This window comes from Petaurus breviceps, unplaced genomic scaffold (assembly GCF_028583685.1).
Source record: "Petaurus breviceps papuanus isolate PSGF00001 unplaced genomic scaffold, PetGlider_PUasm1.0 185, whole genome shotgun sequence".
In the NCBI taxonomy this organism is placed as follows: domain Eukaryota; kingdom Metazoa; phylum Chordata; class Mammalia; order Diprotodontia; family Petauridae; genus Petaurus; species Petaurus breviceps.
Window position 1 is genome coordinate 36323258 of NW_027185797.1, and position 22349 is coordinate 36345606.

A 22349-nucleotide genomic window follows, 5' to 3' on the forward strand; every position below is an offset into this window, starting at 1 on the left:
GTTAAGTGTCTGAGGCCGGAACCGAACTCAGGTCCTCCTGACTCTGAGGAAGGTGCTTTACTCACTGTGCCACCTAGACGCCCCCTCCTTGTAATTAAAAAAAAATATTTTTAGTTTACAACATTCAGTTCCTAATGCTTTTGAATTTTAAATTTTCTCTGTCTCCCTCTTCTCTGACCCCTACTCCCCAAGACATACAATCTGATATAGGCTCTACATATACATTCATATTAAACATATTTCACATTAGTCATGTTGTAAAGAAGAATTATAACCAATAATAGAATGAACCACGAGAAAGGAGAAACAAAAGAAAAAAAATAGAGAGAGAAAATAGTATGCTTCGATCTGCATTCAGACTCTGTAATTCTTTCTCTGGATGGGGTCAGTATTTTTCATCATGAACCTTTAAATTTTTTTTTCTTAAATTTATTTTTCTATTTTTAGTTTGCAACATTCAGTTCCATAATCCCTTGAGTTCCAAATTTTCTCCTCCTCTACCCCATGGTGGAATGCATTCTGATATAGACTCTAGATCTGGAATTTGGCTACAATATTTCTTGGATTTTTCAATTTGGGATCTCTTTCAGGAAGCATTTGGTGAATTCTTTTGATAACTATTTTACCTTCTAGCTCTTGGACCTCAGGGCAATTTTCCTCGATAATTTCTTGGAAGGTGTTGTTCAGGCTCTTTTTTTCATCATGGCTTTCTGGTAGACTGATAATTCTTAGATTATCTCTCCTGGATCTGTTCTCTGGGTCAGTTGTTTCACCAATGCGATATTTTACATTTTATTCTAATTTTTCATTCTTTAGGTTTTGTTTGACTGATTCTTGATGCCTCATAGAGTCAATTAGCTTCAAATTGACTGATTCTAACTTCTGGCAAATTATTTCCCTCTATTAATTTTTGAAGTTCCTTTTCCATATTTTCAGATTTTGTTTTTAGGGAGTTCTTTTCTCCAATTAGATTTTGCACCTCTTTTCCAATTTCACAAATTTTACTTTTTAAGGAACTGTTTTCTTCAGTAAAATTTTTTTTTCTATTTTGGCAAGGGTAATTTTAAAATAATTAGTCAATTTATCTTCTACCTCTCTAATTGAGCTTTCAAAATCTTTTTTGAGATCTTTCGAGAAAGCTTTCTGGGCTTGAGACCAGTTTATATTCTCTGTTGAGGTTTCAGAGCTGGGTATAGAGTCAATGCTGACCTCTTGTGAATTTGGTCCTTCTTACTCACTATAAAAGAATTCAATCATTTTTATTCTTCCAATTTGCCTCTTTCCCACTGTGATTGCCTATTTCCTGGCCTTTAAAGTGGATTTCTGCTGCTGGGATGTAAAGGGCTCTGACCATGCTTCTTATGCTGGGAGCTAGGGGTCTGGTCATTGGCTTTGTGTGCTGTGTCCTCTGGGTGTCTAGACTGAGGCCAAAGCCAGGACTTTCTGAGTTTCCTCAAGGGTGCTCTGAAACTCACAGTGTAAGGGGTGAGGGAGGGGTGGTTTGGCTGCTTCAGGATTCCACCTCCCAGCCCCTAGACTCAAACTCAGGCATACTTTGCTACTGGTGGCCAGCCACACAGGTGTAGGCCAGTTCCCCTGGTTGTGTGAAGACACACCTGGAACTCTGGTGTTTTTGCTTGCTAGCTCCACCCCCCTGGGGTTCAGGATCTCCTGCTGGCCAGCTGAGATGGTGCTGTTTGGGACAACTCCCTCCCTGCACCTTAGCCTCCACACAGCCACACCCATGCCCCTCCTCTAGGACTCCCAAGCCTGCTGCCAGTTGCTTTATTTCAGGATTTTGCCCTGGGGCAACATTCTCTGGGTTTACTGAGTCTTAGGGAGAGAGTGGAGCAGCTAGGGTTTACTCCACCATCTTGTCTCCCGGGAGCTCAGGTAGTTGATTTTTAAGATCCAAGTTTTGGGTTGGTAGCCCCAGAATTAGCTGCTGCTGCCATGGGTCCTGTGCTTTCTCTTACCCACCTCCAATAGATCCCCTGTTCTGTAGTCAGAGGTCTGGGAATTGCCCCTGCAGTGGGTGAATCAGCTCACCCAGGCTTGCTCTGACTCCACTCTGGTCAGGTCTTGGGTCTGGGTGCTCTGGGTTCCCCCTACCCAGTCCCACACATGCACCTTCCTGGACTGAAAATCTGCCATGTTCTATCTCCCAATGGATTCTGCCACCATAAAATCCATTCAGATTCACTTTTTAGAGGTTACTGAAGGAATTCATAGAGAAATTCAGTTGAGTTCCTGCTTCCACTCCCCCATCTTGCCCCCCCCCCCCCATCATGAGCCTTTTGGAGTTGCCTTAGAGTCTTTTATTGCTAGGAAGAGTCAAATCTATCAAAGTTAATCATCTCACAGTGTGACTGTAACTGTGTACAATGTTCTCCAGGTTCTACTCCCCTTATTCAGCATCAGTTCATATAAATCTTTACAGGTTTATCTGAGGTCCACCTGCTCATCATTTCTTATAGCATAATAGTATCCCATTACATTTATATACAGTGACTTGTTTAGCCATTCCCCAATTGATGGACATCCCCTCAGTTTCTAATTCTTTGCTACAACAAAATGAGCTTCTACAAATATTTTTGTACATGCTGGTCTTTTTCCCATTTGTATCATCTCTTTGGGATATAGTGCTAGAACTGGTATTGATGGGTCAAAGGATATGTACATTTTTATTGCCTTTTTGGCATAGTTCCAAATTGCTCTCCAGAATAGTTGGATCAGTTCACAACTCTACCAACAATGCATTAGTGAGTAACACCTGTTAAGGACCCCTAGGGTATTCCTTAGTTTCATGAGCTGGAGTCTATGACTAGACTTCCACAGGTATCTCTGTATTCATAGGAGGCAACTTGTATGGCCACAAAGGATCATGGTTACTACTCCCATTAGGCTACCAGGACTACATAAAAAAGGCAGAGACTGAAGGATACTTAACAAGTTGACTTTTCAGATGGGGATTACTTATTCCTAAGTCTTATAAAAACTAAAAGGGATTAGAAGAGAAGGTGAGGTTTTCACAGGAGAGTTCCCAGAGACTGTCAAGGCTGCCAAAATAACTATAGTATCTTTTGAATGGGAGACACCTAAAAGACAGAAAAAATTATTTCACACAGAGTGATCGATTAGAAAACTAGGAGAGAAATTAATGCAAATAGGATTGCTCCTTTTAGATAAAGGGGACCTGTCTCTTCTATAAATGAGAGAATCCTTCTTAGGACTGGAGCAATATCTCCTCCACCTAGGAATGGAATAGTACTTTTTCCACATAGGAAAAAATTTTGGGAACCTAGACCAGCACTATACTTATAGTGATATAGTAAAATATAGTCAAAAGTCAATCCTTGAATACTTGTGTGTTAGCTGTAGGAAAGATCACACATTAGGGCTTTTGGAGAATTTCACAAAGGCTTCGGAATTTCTAGTGAGAGTGATCTTAAAAAATCTTTAGAGTTTCAAGGAAAAAGACTCCTTGCTGGGATGCCTAGGAAGGTATATAGGAGCAAACATGAATATTCTTATAAAATCCCTTTTAGGCAAATTTCTTGTAGGTAAAAGGGTAAATTCTTTTTTGACCTGGACATGATACGAGTAGGATAAATGCCTCATCCATTTGGGGCTGACAATGAAGAGAGCCTTCATGCTGTATAAGGTGTGGAAACAAAATTTTTAGGGACTTGGGTAATTGGTTTTGGCAAATATTTGAATTTTTTATTATCTCACCCTCAAAAAATTAAGACTTTTTCTTGAACCTCATATAGATCAAATAAATGGCTGATATAATAGGAAAACTCAGTCTGAGCTGAGCCCTCCATCTTCACAAAATTTTAAACATTTTAGGGAGGAAGATTTTGCTAAAGCACAAGTGTGCTCTTATTTTCAAATGGAAACTTTGTACCATTCATAATGTTATAAATGGATTTCCTAGTCCAACATAGATTGGGCTAGGGGTATACAAGTTTTTTTTTTTAAATTTATGGAATAATTCAAGTTTTTTTTATAACATAGTGTGAATTCAAAACATATGCTTGCCAAAGAGACTATTTTATGGAGAACTGAAACAGGGTCAATGTTCACATGGTGCTCAGAAGAAGCAATAGGAGCACATTATCAAGGTCTCTTTTTAGAACTTTGGATATGGGAGACACTGGTGCAGGCCACTCAGCATGATGTACCCACATCAGAGAAGGGGCTGTGCTCCATGAGGAAAGCACAAAGAAAATACAGCATGTGCAAATTTAGAGAGTCCACCCCAAATGTTCCCATGGGCTATTTGTGCCTGACTTGTGGTAGAGCATTCTGAGCTCATATTGGTTTGATCAGCCACAGTCAGATCACTGAAACTTGACTGTAGCATAGTGATGTTATTTTGGTCCTCTTTGAGAATGAAGGACAGCAACCAACCAACCAACCAACCAACTAACCAACCAACCAACCAACTAACCAACCAACCAACCAACCAACCAACCAACCAACCAACCAACCAACCAACCAACCAGCCAACCAACCAACCAACCAACCAACCAACCAACCAACCAACCAACTAACCAACCAACCAACCACAACAACAAAGGTGATTGCACATGTAACTGCAGACTTACTATGTATAGCTTGCTATTCCTTTGAAATATACAACAAAATTATCATGTAAATGTCTTTCTTTTTCTTTTTCTTCTTCCCTCCTCTTTTCCCATACCCTAAGTACACCAATTTTTATGTGGATCATAAAACTGATTGTGCACACTAGATTTTTTGACCAAAATTTTCAAAGAAAAAGCAAAATTCTTGAAAAAGAGGGTAAGGATGGGGGAAAAGTCAGTAATACTAGCAAGCAGGTCAGTTTGACTGTAGTAACTTATCATTTCTTTTCGCCTTAGAGAAACTAAGAATAGCCATTGAACTTTTGAGAATGTCTGCTGTTCCTTAAATAGTCCTCTGGCATGGGTGTCTGTTTTATCTACACTATGCTCTCTGTGCTTTGTACCAGCTCACAGCCAGCAGGTGTTTCCCCTATGCCTTTTCTTTTGGCTTGACCAATTGATAGAAACAGCCTGAAAAAAATATGGTTTCAAAAATTCTCAAGAGAAAATAAATCTCTCTTTTTTTCCTGTTTCCAACACTGGCTATGTTGGAGCTTGCTGAGAGAAAAGACAGATACAGAAATTCTTTATAAGCCAAGACATTAGAAACTAATTAGAAACCAAAATTTGAAAAAAAATCATAATTAATTTCTCTATTAAAATGGCTATATTTGAATGTTTTCATGAAATATTTTTTTAGAGGGCAATTGGGGTTAAGTGACTTCCCCAAGGTCACATGGCTAATTTTTGTGCTAAGTGTCTGAGGCCAGATTTGAACTCAGATCCTCCTGACCCCCGGGCCAGTGCTCTATTCACAGTGTCACCTAGCTGCCCCCTTTCATGAAGTATTTTGATGAGTTTTTGTGATACCAGCTAACTTTGTAAAATTTAATGACAACAAAAAATTGACAGATCAGTTATTGCATAAAAGAGGACCTTCAAAATGACTAGAGATTGATTTTAAAGCTTCATTTTGAATGTTAAGAAATGTTTTATTAATCACAAAATCTTTTCAGAAGAAATTCAGTAAAATTTTGAGAAGTACTAAAATCAGAAAAAAATTAGGAAAACAGTACAAGAAAAATTAGAATAAATCTCCTGTAAGTTTAAATAATTCCAGAGTTCAAACTCAGAGTTTAAAAAGAAACACATTTGCTAAGCCCAAAGTAGTTTCAGTTACTCTGTTGCTGAGTATGAAGTTTTTCAGGTGCCAATTTGTAGAACTGGTTTTGACTTTAGTGCAAAGTACAAATTCTTAAAAGATATAACCAAAATTGCAATGACAATGAATGAAAAATTATTCCAAGGTACAAATGTGTTTCTTTTATTAGAAAGCAGAATAGGAAAATTGTTAGACTATCTTCATTCTCTGAAGGTTTAATAGTAAGTCAAGTTGGAATCACTTAATCTTCTGTTGCTTACTGCTTTTAGCCAACTGACCTGGATAGCACACAGGTTCTGTCATTAGCCCTACATTGGGACTCTCAGATTAAAGGTGAATCCCAAAGTGAACCCAGGAAAAGAAAAGCTAGTTTTCAAACAACAAAACAATCCAAACAACTAAAAGGGTAAGGAAAATTTAATGTTTTCCATGAAGGCAATGATAAGTTAGGGTTCAACTTACTGAGGACAGATTTCAAGAACATAGCATTAAAGTACAGGAGTAAGCTAAGTGAATGCACCTGTGATATAGAGTGTTCAAACTGTAAAAGATCAAGTTAGAATGAGAATATGGCTTATAAATTTAGTATGAAAACAGGAATTTTGAAAGAAAAAAACAGAATCTGGAAAAAATTTCAAGATCTTTCTTTCCTCAAATTAAAATAAATTAAAGCAAAAGCTCTTTGATACTATTAGCCCCTGAACTTTGATATTGTTGCAGTTAATAGTCATTGTGAAAGTTGGGGTTTTTAAATTATTACAATGAATACTTATACAGCCATATTTCATTTAGGTGAATTGAAAGTTAAATTAGTGTAATACTTTTTTTCCAGTTCATTTAAACCATTAGGAAATTCACTCCCTTTTTGATGAAAAACAAACCTATAACTCCTTGGCATTTTATTTTCTATATCTCACAATATATTCAGAGACCTTTGGAACCTAGAGAACTCAAGAAATGAAAAGAAAAAAAATGAAAAATATTATTCATATAACATAAGCACCATTATGTTCCAATGTAGAGGTTTCAAACACAATGCTAGGGGACCACATTGTGGGCCATGATACTTTTGAGTGTGACATGAACTAGATTAAAAGTGATTGGGAAATATTTAACAAAATTAATACAAATAAAATAAATCACAGATAATATTACATTTTGTTTTAAAGTTTATTTCTTCTGTTGTTAATCTGAGTATTTTTAAATTTTTAAGGAAGTGTTCATTCATTTCCTCTGAGTTTTTTTATTTTATGTTTATTTTTAGTTTACAACATTCATTTCCACAATATTTTGAGTTACAAATTTTCTCTCCATCTTTCCACCACCCCAAAACAGTGATCCCACTGAATACTCCCTCCCCCAATATGCTCTCTCCTATATCCTCCCCATCTCCCCTCTGACTTTCTGGTAGGGCAAGATGGATCTCCATACCCCAGTGCCTGTATATTTTATTTCCCATTTTCATGTAAAAGAAATAATAATATATTTAAAAACATTTGATTTTAAAACTTTGAATTACAGATTCTTTCCCTTCTTCCCTCATCACCCACCCTTACTGGGAAGATAAGCAATAGCAATTCAATATAGGTTTTACATGTGTAGTTACACGAAACATTTCCATAGTGGATATATTGTGAAAGACTGACTATATTTCCCTCCATCCTAAACCACCTTCCACTTTTCTATTTTGATCCTGTCCCTTTTCAAAAGTGTATACTTCTAACTACCCTCCCCCAATCTGCTCTCCCTTCTATCATCTCCCCTCTTATCCCTTCCCCCCCTACTTTCTTGCAGGGTAAGATACCAAATTTAGTGTTTATGTCATTCCCTCCTTAAGCCAAATTCAATGAGAGTAAGGTTGACCCATTCCCTTTTGCCTTCCTGTTCTTCCCCTCCTTGTAACAGTTTTCCCTTGCCTCTTTTATATGAGATAATTTACCCTATTCTGTCTCTCCCTATCTCCTCTCATTATATTCCTCTCTCATCTCTTAATTTTATTTTTAAAATATAATCCCTTCCTATTCAATTGATCCTGAGCCCTCTGTCTATGTATACATGTATACATATATACACACACTCAATATGTATTCATATGCACATATACCCTCCTATATAGACATATGTACAAATACATATATATGTATATATAATATATACATATATACAATACTATCTCTCTTTCTATATATATGTACATTTATATTCCCTTCAATTATTCTCACACTGAGAAAAGTTTCATAAGTTACAATTATTGTTTCTCCATGTAGGAATGTAAGTAGTTCCACTTTGATAAATTCCTTATGATTTCTTTTCCCTGTTTACCTTTTTATGCTTCTCTTGCTTCTTGTATTTGATTGTCAAAATTTCTATTCAACTCCTCTATTTCATTGAATGACCATATTTCCCCCTGAAACATTATACTCAGTTTTGCTGAGTAGGTGATTCTTGCTTTTAATCCTAGAGCCTTTGACCTCCAGAAGATGATAATCCAAGCCCTTCAGTCCCTTAATGTAGAAGCTGCTAGATCTTGTGTTATCCTGATTGTGTTTCTACAATATTCAAATTGTTTCTTCTTGGTTGATTGTAATATTTTCTCCTTGATCTGGGAACTCTGGAATGTATCTATTATAATCCTAGGAGTTTTCTTTTTGGGATCTTTTTTAAGAGGTTATTGGTGAATTCTTTCAGTTTCTATTTTGTCCTCTGGTTCTAAAATATCAGGCAATTTTCCTTGAGAATTTCTTGAAGGATGATTTCTAGGTTCTTTTTTTTCATCATGGCTTTTAGGTAGTCCAATAATTTTTAAATTATCTCTCCTGGATCTATTTTCCAGGTCAGTGGTTTTTCCAATGAGATATTTCACATTGCTTTCTATTTTTTGATTTGTTTGGATCTGTTTAATAATATCTTGATTTCTCATAGTCATTAGCTTCCATTTGCTCCAATATAATTCTTTAAAAAAAAATTTTTTTTAAAGCAATCGGGGTTAAGTAACTTGCTCAAGGTTACATGGCCAGTTATTTCTGGGTGTGGTGCTGAGTATCTGAGCCCGGATTTGATCCAGGTCATCCCAACACTAGAGCCGGTGCTCTTACTTGCTGAGCCACCTGGCTGCCCCTAAGCAATTGGGGTTAAGTAACTTGCTCAAGGTTACATGGCTAGGTGTTTCTGGGTGGGTGCTAAGTGTCTGAGCCCGGAATTCGATCTCCAGGTCTTCTCAACACTGGAGCCGGTGCTCTTACTCGCTGTGCTACCTGGCTGCCCCTACTCCAATATAATTCTGAAGGAATTATTCTCTTCAGTGAGCTTTTGAAATTCTTTTTCCATCTGGCAAATTCAGCTTTTTAAAGCATTCTTCTCCTCATTGTTTTTTTGGGATTCTTTTGCCATATGAGTTAGTCTATTTTTTAAAGTGTTATTTTCTTCAGTCAGGTTGTTGACTCTCTTTTCATGATTGTCTTGCATAATTCTCATTTCTCTTCCTAATTTTTCCTCCACTTCTCTTACTTGATTTTCAAAATCCTTCTCAAGCTCCTCTATGGCCTGTAACCAATTCATATTTTTCTTGGAAGCTTTTGGTGCAGGAGTTCTGACTTCATTGTCTTCCTGCTGTTCCATGCTTTGATCCTTCTTGTCCCCCCAAAAGCAATCTGAGGTTTGATTACTGTGCTTGCTTTGCTTCCCTTGCTTTCTCATGTTGCCACTTAATTACTTGACTTTTGAGCTTTTTGCCACAGTAGAACTCTGCTTCCAGAGAGGAGAACTTTGTCCCAAATGCCTGGGGTTTTCACAGATGCCAGAGCTATTAGTTGGGTGATCTCTCTCCAGCCCCAGAAGCTCTGGCACCCCAGGACCAGCCCCCAAGACAGTGATCCAGATGCAAGCAGGTTATAGCAAGAGCAATTACCCTCTAAATGGTCTCTTGGCGCCCCTACAATCTGCAGGTTAGGAGCTCTGAAGCAGCCATGTAGTAGCAGCTGCACAGCCACCACACCTCTGCCACTTCTTGCCCCAGGGGGAGGGGCCAGACCATCTCCCTGAGTTCCAACAGAGTTCCACAATGATCTTTTACTTTGTCTTTGGCATTTATGGGTTGATAATTCTGGAAATCACCATAGCTGCTGGTGATCCACTCTCCCCAAGTCTGCTCCAGCTGCTGCTGGTCATGGCCACCCTCTGGCTAAAACCCATAAGCTCACTCAGGTCTGGGCTGGGCTCCCAGTGCACTATGATGGATTCTTCCTGTCAGCCTGCTGGCTGCCTTCAGCTGGATATTTGCTTCCTTCTGTCACTTTGTGGGTTCTGTAGCTCTAAAGTTTGTTTAGAGTCATATTTTATAGGTATTTTAGGTGGTTATGGGGGGAGCTCATGGAGTTTTCCTGCTTCTACACCGCCATCTTGGCTCCACCCTCCATAATATTACGTTTTAAAACAGTCATTTTGTGGGATCCATATGTATGGCTCAGTGGTCTCTATTTCTATTTGATATTCCTGGTATAATGGAAGGAAAGTGGATTTACTGACTATGTGACTTGTAAATTGTGTAACCAAGAACAGAAGACACAAAGTCTGGATTAGAATGGTCTCTTCTAAGAGAGGAAAGAGATGGAATACATGATCATTCCTAGCATTAGTTCCTATAATACTTGGATTTGAGTGTTCTTACACCTCTCCCATTAACTTCTGAACATATTTATTTGTTGTAATGCTAAGGAAGAATGCTGGGAGGTTTGGTTGGGGTTATTGAGGAATAGGTGGCAACAATGTCTTCCATGCCACAGAGCATCCCAATATTTGAGGACTTGGGAGTCACAAAAGATCAGCACAAAAGGGCTGATGGCTGGGAACCATGCTGCGAGGAGGTCAGTGATGGCCGTGAGCCAGGGCTGATGTTTATTATTTTTAAAGAGGTAAAATGACAAGGCAGAATTAATGGAATAAAAGGAGACATATGTGCTCACTAATAGGAGCACAGTCTGGGTGGCTTTTTTCTCAGGGAAAGTTCTGGGAGAGAGATGAGGACTGTGAATATGTTTTACTTGCTGATGGTGTCTGTGTAGGAGAAGCACTAAGTAGCCACTGGCCCAGATCATGAATCCCACACACATAACATCAGGAATAGAAAAGACAATTGCAAAAAAGGAGATTTTAAAAGAGGCAGGAGATGACATTGAACAATATCCCAGGTGCCACGTCCTTGTATTATTAGTCACATACCTTGAGTTATGCATAGTCCCAAGCATAGTGAAATTTATCAGTAGGAAGAAGCACCAAGAGAAGAAACAGGCAGGGACAATACACTTTGGGGCTAGAATTTTGAGTTCTGCCCACCTGGAGTTATTGGGACTGATGGTGATGACCTGAAAACCACTCAGGAGGCAGGTGATGCAGAGGGAAACTCTACGGGACACAAATTGAAGATAAAGAATAAGTTTACACCCAAGATGATCCAAGAAATTTTTGATGCCTGAAGAGACAATTGTATGAGGGATTCCCTTGGAGAGAAGCACTTCTGAGTTGGCCAAAGCTAAGTGGATGAAAATGTACTCTATTGGCCTCAGCTTGTGGCCAATGAGTAAAGTTAAAGTGTATAGGCCCAGGAGGAAGAAATTCCCCAGAATGCCAAATCCCATTTGAATAAGGAAGAGACTGCCCAACACTAAGTCACTAAGCATCATTTTCTCTCAGTCTTGTGAAGAAGAACTGTGGTCAGTGCTGGTAAATCCTATGGAAAATTGAGAGATATGTTACATTTGTAAAGGGCTTTACTAATGATAATGGGGTTCCATTTGGGGAACATTGGAATTACCTCTGTATGGGACTGAATTTTTATATAATTGAGATGGATTGGGGGGGTACTGAGACAGTTATTTTCTGTATTTTTCCTTGGTAGTCAGGATGTAAGAGTTATTAATATATTAGGAAAAGCTGAGCTGTGACACCAGAATGTCAGAAAGGGGATTTCATATTCAATTTGGCAGGTGAGAGGGAATGATTACATTTTGCTGTATAGGAGGTGAACAGGGTCAGACCTGTGCTTTTGAAAGAAAACTTTACTAAGTGAGAGGAAGATAAAGTGGAGTGGAGAACCTTTGACAGGGAGATCAGCTAGCATAACATGGTAATTGTCCAAGTATGAGGTGAGGAGGTTCTGCTCCAGTGTGGTGGATGTATTAGAGCAAAGAAGGGGTTATATGGGACTGGTGTTATAAAGATAAAACTAACAGGTCTTGAAAACAGACTGACTATTGGGGGTGAGAGAGTATAGATATAGCAGAAGAGACCTAGTTTGTTAGCATGGATGATTAAAAAGATGTTGGTATCCTCAAAAATATTAGAGAAGTTTAGAAGAAGGGAGAGTTTTGAGGGAAATATAATGAGTTCAGTTTTGGATATGTAAAATTTAAGAGGTCAACAGGACATATGGTACAAAATGTTCAATAGAGTAGTGGAGATAGGAAAGGAGAGGTCAGCAGGAAGGTTAAGTCTGGATAAGTAGATTTGAGAGTATCAACAAAGAGTTGATAATATAACTTATAGGAGCTGATAAGATTACCAAGTTAAATATTATTATGAGAAAAGGGAAGACTGACCATGAGAGAGGTCTGTGGAATACCATTATTTAGTAGGCATGGCCTGAATAAAAATTCATCCAAGGAGACTAAGAAGTAGCAGTCAGGTAGGAAGTGAACCAGGAGATATTAGAGTCATGAAAACATAAAAAACATCAAGAAGAAGGTTATCTACAGTGTCAAAACTTGCAGAGATAGAAATAAGAGTTGAGAAAAGTCCATTCAATACAGTAATTAAAATTATCAGTTTTGTAGAGAGAAGATCTAGTTGAATGATAAGGTTAGAGAGCCAAACTATAAAGAGTTAAGAAGAGAGGAAGAGAAGAAAAGAAGGGACGTACTATAAACAGATGCATCAAAGAGTGTAGCAGAAAATGGGAGGAGAAATAAGGAACTGTAAGTAACAGAAATGGAGTGATCAAATGAGGTTTTTTGATATATTTTTTTCCATATGGGAAATGAGGCATATTTGTAGGAACTAGATAGCAGCCAGAATATGAGGCAGATTAAACATAAATAACAGAGTGAGGATGATAGAGGGGATACATTGCTGGAGAATACAGGCTGCAATGGGACCATTTGTGAATGTAGATGTTTGCCTTAAGAAGGAGAGGGACAGCTTCTTAATGTGAGATGAATTAAGAAAGAGATAAAAAATGGAAGACATTTCAATGATTTGAGATGAAGAAGAAAGGATAAGAAAAAACGTTTGATAAGGACATATTTTTTTCAATCAAATATGAGGCAAAGTTCTCATCTGAGAGAGGAGAAGAGGGGAACTATGGTAGATTTGAGGTGAGATGACAAATTCTGGAAGTAACTCCAAAGGGAGTGGGAGAATTAGTCAGTTAGGGAAGTATGAGAAGATTGACTCTCAACAGTGAGGGCTCAGGTGAGATTTCATGATATAAACAGGTAGGAGCTAAAAATGAATAGCATTCCTTTTCTTGGCTAAGTCCTTCCATTTTATAAGAATAGGAAATGAAGCTATGTATGGAATTAAGACATCTAGATCATGGTTTTCCATATGGTCATAACATACATGGGCAACACTAGTATCATGGGTCTTTAGCATAGTACGTAACACAAAGAAAGTATTTAATAAGTCCCTCCTCCTTTCCTTTCCTTTCCTTTCCTTTCCTTTCCTTTCCTTTCCTTTCCTTTCCTTTCCTTTCCTTTCCTTTCCTTTCCTTTCCTTTCCTTTCCTTTCCTTTCCTTTCCTTTCCTTTCCTTTCCTTTCCTTTCCTTTCCTTTCCTTTCCTTTCCTTCCTTCCTTCCTTCCTTCCTTCCTTCCTTCCTTCCTTCCTTCCTTCCTTCCTTCCTTTGTTCTTTTGTTCCTTCTTCCCCCTTCCTTCCTTTTGTATTTCCACAAAGGATTACAATAATATGCCCACTGGCTTTCTTGCACATCTAGTCCAAAGAAATTTACTTCAAAAAAGAAGAAAAGGAAAGTGACACACACACATATGATATATAAGGAGCTTTGTAAATAATAATAATAATAGATAACAATATCTAAACTCCCGGAGAACCTTTCTACCTATAGCATAACAGCAAATGTATTTTGACCTCTTGCGATTTTAAACTTATTCTTTAAAATCAAAAGAATCAATGAAAGGAAATCCTTTTCTGGATCTCATTTTCATTAACAGGAGGTGACTGGTAATTTGGGTAAAAATTATGAGAAATCATGGAGGAAGTGACCACTCCCTGTAAGAGGCACCAAAGGAAATTAGATTTGTTTATGGTTAGAAATGGGGGAAACAGGTTCCCTAAAGTTCAGAGGAAAGATAGGAAGGATGCCAGGGATGGAAATTAAAGGAAAGTTAACCAAGGAGTGATGAAGCCACCAGAAAGAAATTGTTATTGCAAATAAGTTAGCATCTCCTATTAAGGGGAACAATGAGAAATGTAAAGAGACCAATGTGAATACACAGAGAATTCTCTCACTAATATAGAATTTTAAAAGACATACTTATAGGTGAAAACCATGATGGGCAAAAAGAGAAAAATGTAAGTTGACAGCACATTGTTAGAAAAAGTAGTGTCATTAGAGCTAACACTCAGTATGAGCTGAAGTTGCTTAAGGATGTTAAAAACAGCCAAAAGAGCCTTTTTACCAGGATTGGGAGAAATCAGAGGAATGAAAAATGAATGGGTCTTTTGATTGGGTTGTATGTAGAAAAGTTAACAGACAATAGTAAGAAAACAAAGGTTTTATCTAACCATGATTTGGTTTCTATTTTTCCTCAAAAGAAAATGAGCTTTAGACTGAAAATGCAAAGACAAAAATTGCTCACATTATATTGATTTCAAAGAAAAGTAAGGCTATTCTAAGAAATGACCTAGTTGCCCTCATGAATCCAATTCCCTTGACCCATATTACTTACAGTTTCAGATGCAGAAAATGGTGATTATGATCATTAGATCACTTCAGTGAAAGATTATGGCATGAGAAAACTGTGAAAAATGGGAGAAGTACTAAATTATTGGTTAAAGGGTTACTGTAAATATACAGAACAGCCAATATCTTTAATATTAAAACCTTCTCTGGTCAGACAAATTAAGCATAGACTGTGATATTCTAGAAATAAGTCTCCCAACCTTGGAATGACACTGATTAACTGGAGTGTATTCAGAGGTGAACAACCAGTATAGGGAGGGGACTGAAAATAATGATGTGACTACTGATTAAAGAAAGTATAATTATCTAGTTTGGAGAAGAGAAAGTTTACAAAGGACATGCTAACTATCTTCAAGACTTTGTTATGTTGTCATGGATATGTGCCATGAATCAACCTTCTTGTCTCCATAAAGTAAGGCTACAAACAATGTAAGTCATAAATTTTGAGTTCATGTCCTGAATCTTACATATCCTGTGACATCAAGAAATGATTTCACCTCTGAACTTCAGATGCCTCAGATTTAAAATTTAGGAATTGCACTATGATCTAATTAAAGTATCTCAGCAGTCTATATAGTCAGGTTTCTGACCAACGTAAAGGAAAAAAAAATCACAAAGTCCAACATGTCCAACACAGGAATCAACTAACTCAAAGACTAAGAAGTTCTCTATCACTGGAGGTATTCAACCAGAAACTAGCTGATCAGAATCAGAACCACATTATGGACTATGGTAGAGAAGATTCCTACTCAATTAAGGGAGTAGTTTTTGGGAGCCTGGGAGGACCACTGAGGCTTTTGCAGGTTTAAGTCAATATTATTATTTTAGAATTCTTATAAAGTTATAAGATTTCAGAGAAGAAAGAGAAAATATTCAGTTACAACAACAACATTCCTCTGGTGCATGAAGGTGTGAAAAGAATTGTACAATGATCTCATTTTATTCTCATCATGCTATGAGGCAGGTGCTATTAATATCCCCCTTTTATCCTTGAAGACCCTAAGGCAGAGTGATGTTAAATTTATTAACCAGAATCGCAGAGACATTAACTGTCTGAAGCTCAATTAGAACTCAAAATGGCCTCAATCTAGTTCTAACACTATATCAAATGAAATGATATATGTCCAATGTTTTGCAAACCTTAAAGTGATTTATAAGTGGTAGTTATTGATACTCTTTCCTCACAAGCCCTCCCAGTCTTCTATTTTGTCTTTTACGATTGAGGACAATATCATTCTACCTTCCTATGCTCACAAGCTAGATTTCTTCATTCTTTCCTCACCATCTCTCTTACCTCCCCATTATTGGCCAGAAAGCAATTTCTCTCCTAGGATTGTCAATTTCACTTTTGAGATATCTCTTAGTACATTCCCTTTTCTTCTCTAACACTGCCAACTCATGCCTGGACTATTGCAATATCCTAATGGTGTATTTTCTTGCCTCAAGTCTTTCCCTTCCATTCAGCTTCTCGACTCTGAATTCTCCATTCTTTTACCAAAATGATTTTTCTCAAATTGCAGGTGCCCATATGTCTCTGCAATGAATGGACTGGTTTCCTATCACAGCTAGGAGCAAACACAGAAATCCTCTGTCTAGAGTTCAAAGCCTTTCATAACCTAACCTCCTCCTACTTTTCTAGTCTTCTTACTCCTGACATCTTTATCCTACCCTTGGCTCAGTCACACAGGTCTCCTTGCTCTTACAAAAAAACGAGACACTCCTCTTAGCTCCAGGATATTTTTCTGGCTTTCTCCCTTACCTGGAATACCTTTCCTCCTCAACTATACATATTGACTTCCCTGGTTTTATTTAGTCCCAATTCAAATCCTGTGTTCTACAGGAAGGCTTTCCAAACCACTGTTCATTCTACTAATTTCCCTCTTTTACTTATTTCCTATTTATTCTGTAAGGCAGCTCGGTGGCTCAGTGGATGCAGTGCTCTATCTGAAGTCAGGAAGACTCATTTTCCTGAGTTAAAATCCGGTCTCAAAGCCTTCTAGTTGTGTGACCCTGGGCAAGTCACTTAGCCATTTGCCTCAGTTCTTCTTTTGTTAAAGGAGCTGGAGAAGGCTAAGGAAACCCCAAGTGGGGTTACAAAAAGTAATGTGACTGAAGTAGAGCCCTCTCTATTACTTGTTTGCATATATTTGATTGCTTGCTATTTCCTCCATGAGATTGTGAGCTCCTTGAGGGTGGGGACTATCCTTCCTTCTTTCTGTATCCTTAACGCTTAGTGCAGTAACTGGCGTTGTATTTACTGACTAATTAATTGATGCGTCTGTTAGCATGATTATTATCATTTTGGTTGTTGTTATAAAGCTCCTTCCTGTTCTCTCCATCTTCAGATTTTATATAAATTTACAAGAAATCTTTCCTGTCATTTCTTAGTTCAAATACCTCCTTTATGTTGATTATTTTCACCTTATCTCATATGGAGCTTGTTTGTATATTGCTGCTTTAGTGTTGTATTCCCCATTTGATTTTGAGCTCCTTGAGAGCAGAGACTGTCTTTTATCTTTCTCTGTATCCTCAGAGTTTAGCACAGTGTCTGGTACCTATTAGACCCTTAATAAATATTCACAAACTGACTGACTGGGTTAGAGTGGTGACAAAGTTAATATGTCACTCGCGTTTCCTCTGTAATTGACTTTTCTTTCTGTCCGAAGGCACCAAGAGACACTCTACTTTTTGGACCATAGGCTCTCACTAAGAACCTTCTACAAAGTGTTCCCTGACAATGACTCCAGATTAATACAAATGAAAGCGATTAAGAAAGAGTCCCACTGGTGTATGCAAAAGAACATGGCCCTCGCCTAGTATTGCAAACCCCCAGTCTCATCCCCAAACTCTATCCTATGTTCTGCACCCTGAGTTGTGCTCTGCACCGACAGGAATAATGAGTAGTTCCCCTTACTCACTGAAAAGGAAAGCCGAGGAAAGAACTGAAGGGTTCCCATTACCTGTGTGTAGTCCAAGATCTTCAGATTTATGACACAGGATATGACAATCACTTACGAATAGGAAATCTAAGACTAGGACTATGAGAATATTAAATAAGTAACTGCCTGTGAGCTCCCTCCCTTTCTATAGTCTCCTTAGGGCAACATAACTCTGAGTGGTTAGAAAAGGCTGAAAAGAAAGGAGACGTTAGACCTGAGCAAAGAAGTAAGTAAGAAAGGAAATCTCAGAGGATGCCAGAATATGGAAAGGGATGGGTGTCAAAAAAAAAAGGAAATGAAATGATCAGGAAGAAATGATCTCAGATATATAAGGAGTAAAGAAAAGAAAGCAATTAGTGAGCTAAAAGCTCAGTGAGCAGAGTTACAGAAAAAAATCCAACAGAGGAAAAGAGAACATCAAGAGAGAGACAAAGGTCTCAGAGGTTCCTCAAAGCAGGAATATGAGAGAGAGGCAATAGACATCAGAGCAGCTCAAAGAAGAGAGAGATAACCTAAAAGGAGAGAGAAGAGAAAAAAGGGCAAGGAAGGGAGGGGAGGCAAGGGACAGGGAATACTAAGCAGGAGAAAAACAAATGCTTCATGCTGTCAGAAATGAAAAGGGTTGATATAATAGAATCCAGAGAAGAAAGGAACAGAGACTGTAAAATTAAACAAGAAAAAAAACCCCAAAGGATTAATGTGAAGAGAGAAGGATTTGGGAAAATTCCCTGAATATGTGTGTTGAACAAATATTTAGCGAGCTCTCAGACAGGAGTAACACTTAAAGTTGAAACTGTCTGAGAAGTGATGAGATCATTGCTTAGGAGAAATCCAGGAATACTTAAAAGATATCAAGGGACAATCCCAAGGCTTGTTCCACAGCCTTTTCAAGATTCCTTTCCTGTCCCCAGGCAGACAGGGCCTGAGCAACACTCTCTCTACTTGGCTTCCAGAAGAGATTTTCCGGATCTAAACTCCTAGAAGTAAAACTGAGATATAAAACAATACTCAACTGATTGTCCTCTGCTTCTAGGACAGAGGAAAAGCCTGTATCAAACAGAATATGTTCGTGTGTGTGTGTGTGTGTGTGTGTGTGTGTGTGTGTCTGTGAGTGTGATGGTATAGGCAGGTCCTACTTATAAGGACCGGGTTTCCTGAGCCCATCTGTTTCCAGAACTGTGATTATCATGTCATTGGAGGATTAGTGACATTAGTCTGCCAAGGGAAAAAAGGATGTGTCTAAAAGAGTGAAATTTTGCCCCAGATGAAAACACCTTCAAGAGTTCTCACTGATTAAGAATTCCCGGTCTTCAATTACTAATGAATAATGATAATGGTCCAGTCATCAACTAAGTACAAAGAGGAGAAACTTTGCTGGGCTCCCAGAGACCAGAGGTGCAGCTGTTAAGGAGGCTGGCACAGGCAGGGGAAGGAGAACTTGCTAGTAACATCGGCTGGGCTTGGGCTTTGGGGTTTGCCCTGAGGGGTCACAGGCTTTGCATCCATACTTTCTAAAATTCAGGTTCCTAGATTCCCAATGGAGTCTCTGAAAATGAATTCATACTTAAAGTTAATATTTCTAAGTATGGTAGGGGTACCTTTTTTGTGCCTTTATATCTTTTTTGTTTAATTTCTAGGATCTGATGCTCTCCCCCCTCCCTTACAATGCTCCCCAGAAAGTAATGAACTATTTTCAGGAGGGTAGGCTACACACACCTATACAAGGGCCCAATTTTCTTTGATCTGTGATAAAGTCTTCTTTCTGGAAGACATTATAATTCAGTCAAATGATTAGTGACATCGTGGGTCATTTGTTACAGTCTTATGTGGAGTGGTGTGTAAGTGTGTTTGTTTGTATGTTTGTAGTGTGTTGAGTTGCTTTGCATTGTGGGTTATCTGTGGCCACATGGATCAAAATGTAGTTTTCAGGGGAGGAAGAACACATGTCTTCAGTCAACTTACTTTATCCTTCTCTAAGGAGACTTTGATTCAGTTCCTAAAAGGATGAAGGAGGTTGAGGCTAGACACTGGCCACTCTGCTCTACTCAGAAAGAGGGAGAACTGGATTTGAGTTACATCTATTTTTTCCTGTAAATTATTTGCCTAGGGGAATTAATTTTTAGGTTCAAGTTGTTCTTCTAATTGTTCTCCCTTAAAAAGAAAAGACTGTCCCAAGTCATTTATCTAAAGCTGAACCTGCTTCCCTCCAGATGTTAGTTCCACAATGATTATCCATAATAAATAGCAAATCAACAGCAAAACACAAACTAAGAAAATATACATACATGCATACACACATAAGCACAATATACATATACATACATGTATGTGTGTGCGTGTAGTTAACCTGGAAAGTTTGGTTAAAGGAGACAGACAGGATAGGTGATAGAGAGTTATTTCATTTATTCCCTATTAAGTTAGCTATTGCATGATCATGGAGGCAGAAGCTAAGTTCTGACTGCCTGAACAAAAGAATGAGAAACCTTAAATACATTTTAGGACCATCCCAATGCAGGGTGGCTGTAACACAAATTTATGATCTCCATGAATGTTTAATCATTGTATGAAAAAGGAATTTTCTTAATTGAATAGGTGGTATATACAATAAAATAGGAGAGTTTACAAAGTGTCAATTAAAATTGTGACTCAGGATATCTGTGTTTTTTTTTTTTTTACCATTAACATTCCATAACATAGTATATGTCCAAAAATATGAAGATAAGAAAAAGTCCCATTACTCCAGTTAATGCCTTTGGTTAAGGGTTTCATCCTTAATGGCCATAAAGTAAGCCTTGTATGACTTTGTTGACATAGGAATGAATCTGTGTTTATTCAGAGAGCAAAGACAAAGCAGGGTCCATTTGGAATGTATGATCTCAAGATGTCGGTTTTCCTCCTGGATGGAGTATATCCCAAGATAAGGGGAAATCCCACTTTCAGCCTAATCTGGTCTCTGGAGTTGTTGACACAGGAAAAAGGCACTTTTAAAGCAAAGCAAAGCAATCTGTTTGATTAATTCAGACTTTGGATAAATTTGATATTTAATGATTTATATATATATATATATATATATATATGTTGTGTTTATATTTGATAGTTGTGTGACATATCAGTTTTCTCCTATATAGAATGAAACCTCTAATTTGTTTAAAAATTTATGTGTATGTATACATACCTACACTTATATCTATCTATCTATCTATCTATCTATCTATCTATCTATCTATCTATCTATCTATCATCTATCTATCTCTCTCTCTCTCTATCTATCTATCTATCTATCTATCTATCTATCTATCTATCCATCCATCCATCCATCCATCCATCCATCCATCCATCCATCCATCCATCCATCCATCCATCTATCTATCTATCTATCTATCTATCTATCTAACTGTACATCAGACACTTCAGAGTGAATGATGTTTCTCATTGGGAACAAGAGAGCTCAACTCATCTGAGAGACAGGTGAGAAATCTTAGATCTTTCCTAAAGGGAATAGGGACATGGTCAAGTTGTAAGCTCTTCTACTTGTTGTTTTCCTTCCAGTTACTTCCTCTCTTCAAATGTCTGAAGAGTCTGAAATAACATAACTTTTGTCTTCAAGGTAGAAGATGAAAGACCAGGATCTCCCCTTTTTTCTAACTCTTACTAACTCCTCTATTTACAGAGGTATAATGTGTTAGATAGCCAATCTCTACCAATGAGGAGAATCTTGAGAAAATGGCCCTTTGAGTCATATGTTGTATTTATATTTGATAGTTGTGTGACATATCAGTTTTCTCCTGTATAGAACGAAACCTCTAATTTGTTAAAAAATATATTATGTGTATATACATAATATACTTATATTACATACACATGTTTATAATTCATATACACATGGACATACACATAATATAAACACACACACACACATATATACATACAAAGTTTTTCACATGTTCCTCAAACCTTTCTGTAAACATAATTAGTGAGAGTCTTTTAATAGAATAAAATATTATGGGTTGTTAAGATATTCTTATGCACAAGCATGATGAGGGGGAGGTAACATTGAGATAGATTATGCTCAGGAGCCATGAAGAATGTATGAAGATAGTCAACTTTTCATTGGGAAGCAACAAAAGTAGACAAGAGATGAATGATTATTCATTATGTGGATAAATACAAATGTTAAGAAAGTTCTTAAAGTTCTCCAAAAGAGAAACAATATTTATTTGTAAAAGCAGAGTTTTTAACTAAAGAATTATTTTCTAGGTAAATGAGTTTACTTAATAAGAACTTCAAAGTAGACAAAAGAAGAGAACACAAAAATGCAGAAAAGGAGATCGAAGTTGTGGGACTTCCCATCTAGTGAAACTTCTTTCCCCAAGGTAGATACACCTATTACTGGCTGATTATACATGCACAGAAAAGGCCCTAGCCATGAAAGGATAGATTGGTGTACACACATTTGTGGGAGACAGGTAATTTCTTGTCATCATTTTTTCCATTACCCACGAAGTTAACTTTTCAGTTGGACCACATACTGAGTGTGGAATAAAGGTGTATCAGTTCCTTAGAACTTCTTGTCTTAGGGTCATAACTAGTATATATATAGTATATAACTATATATATATAACTATATAGCTGTATAATATATAACTATATAACTATAACTATATATATATATATATATAT

At 37.5% G+C, this 22349-nt stretch overlaps 1 protein-coding gene across 1 annotated transcript; it reads right to left on the reverse strand.

Moving 5' to 3' along the window:
• Positions 1 to 10430: 10430 nt before the first annotated feature.
• Positions 10431 to 11432, reverse strand: LOC138161376 (vomeronasal type-1 receptor 4-like). The gene has a single exon (XM_069088203.1). It carries the CDS (start codon positions 11430 to 11432, stop codon positions 10431 to 10433), a length of 1002 nt encoding a protein of 333 aa, XP_068944304.1.
• Between the last annotated feature and the right edge of the window lie 10917 nt (positions 11433 to 22349).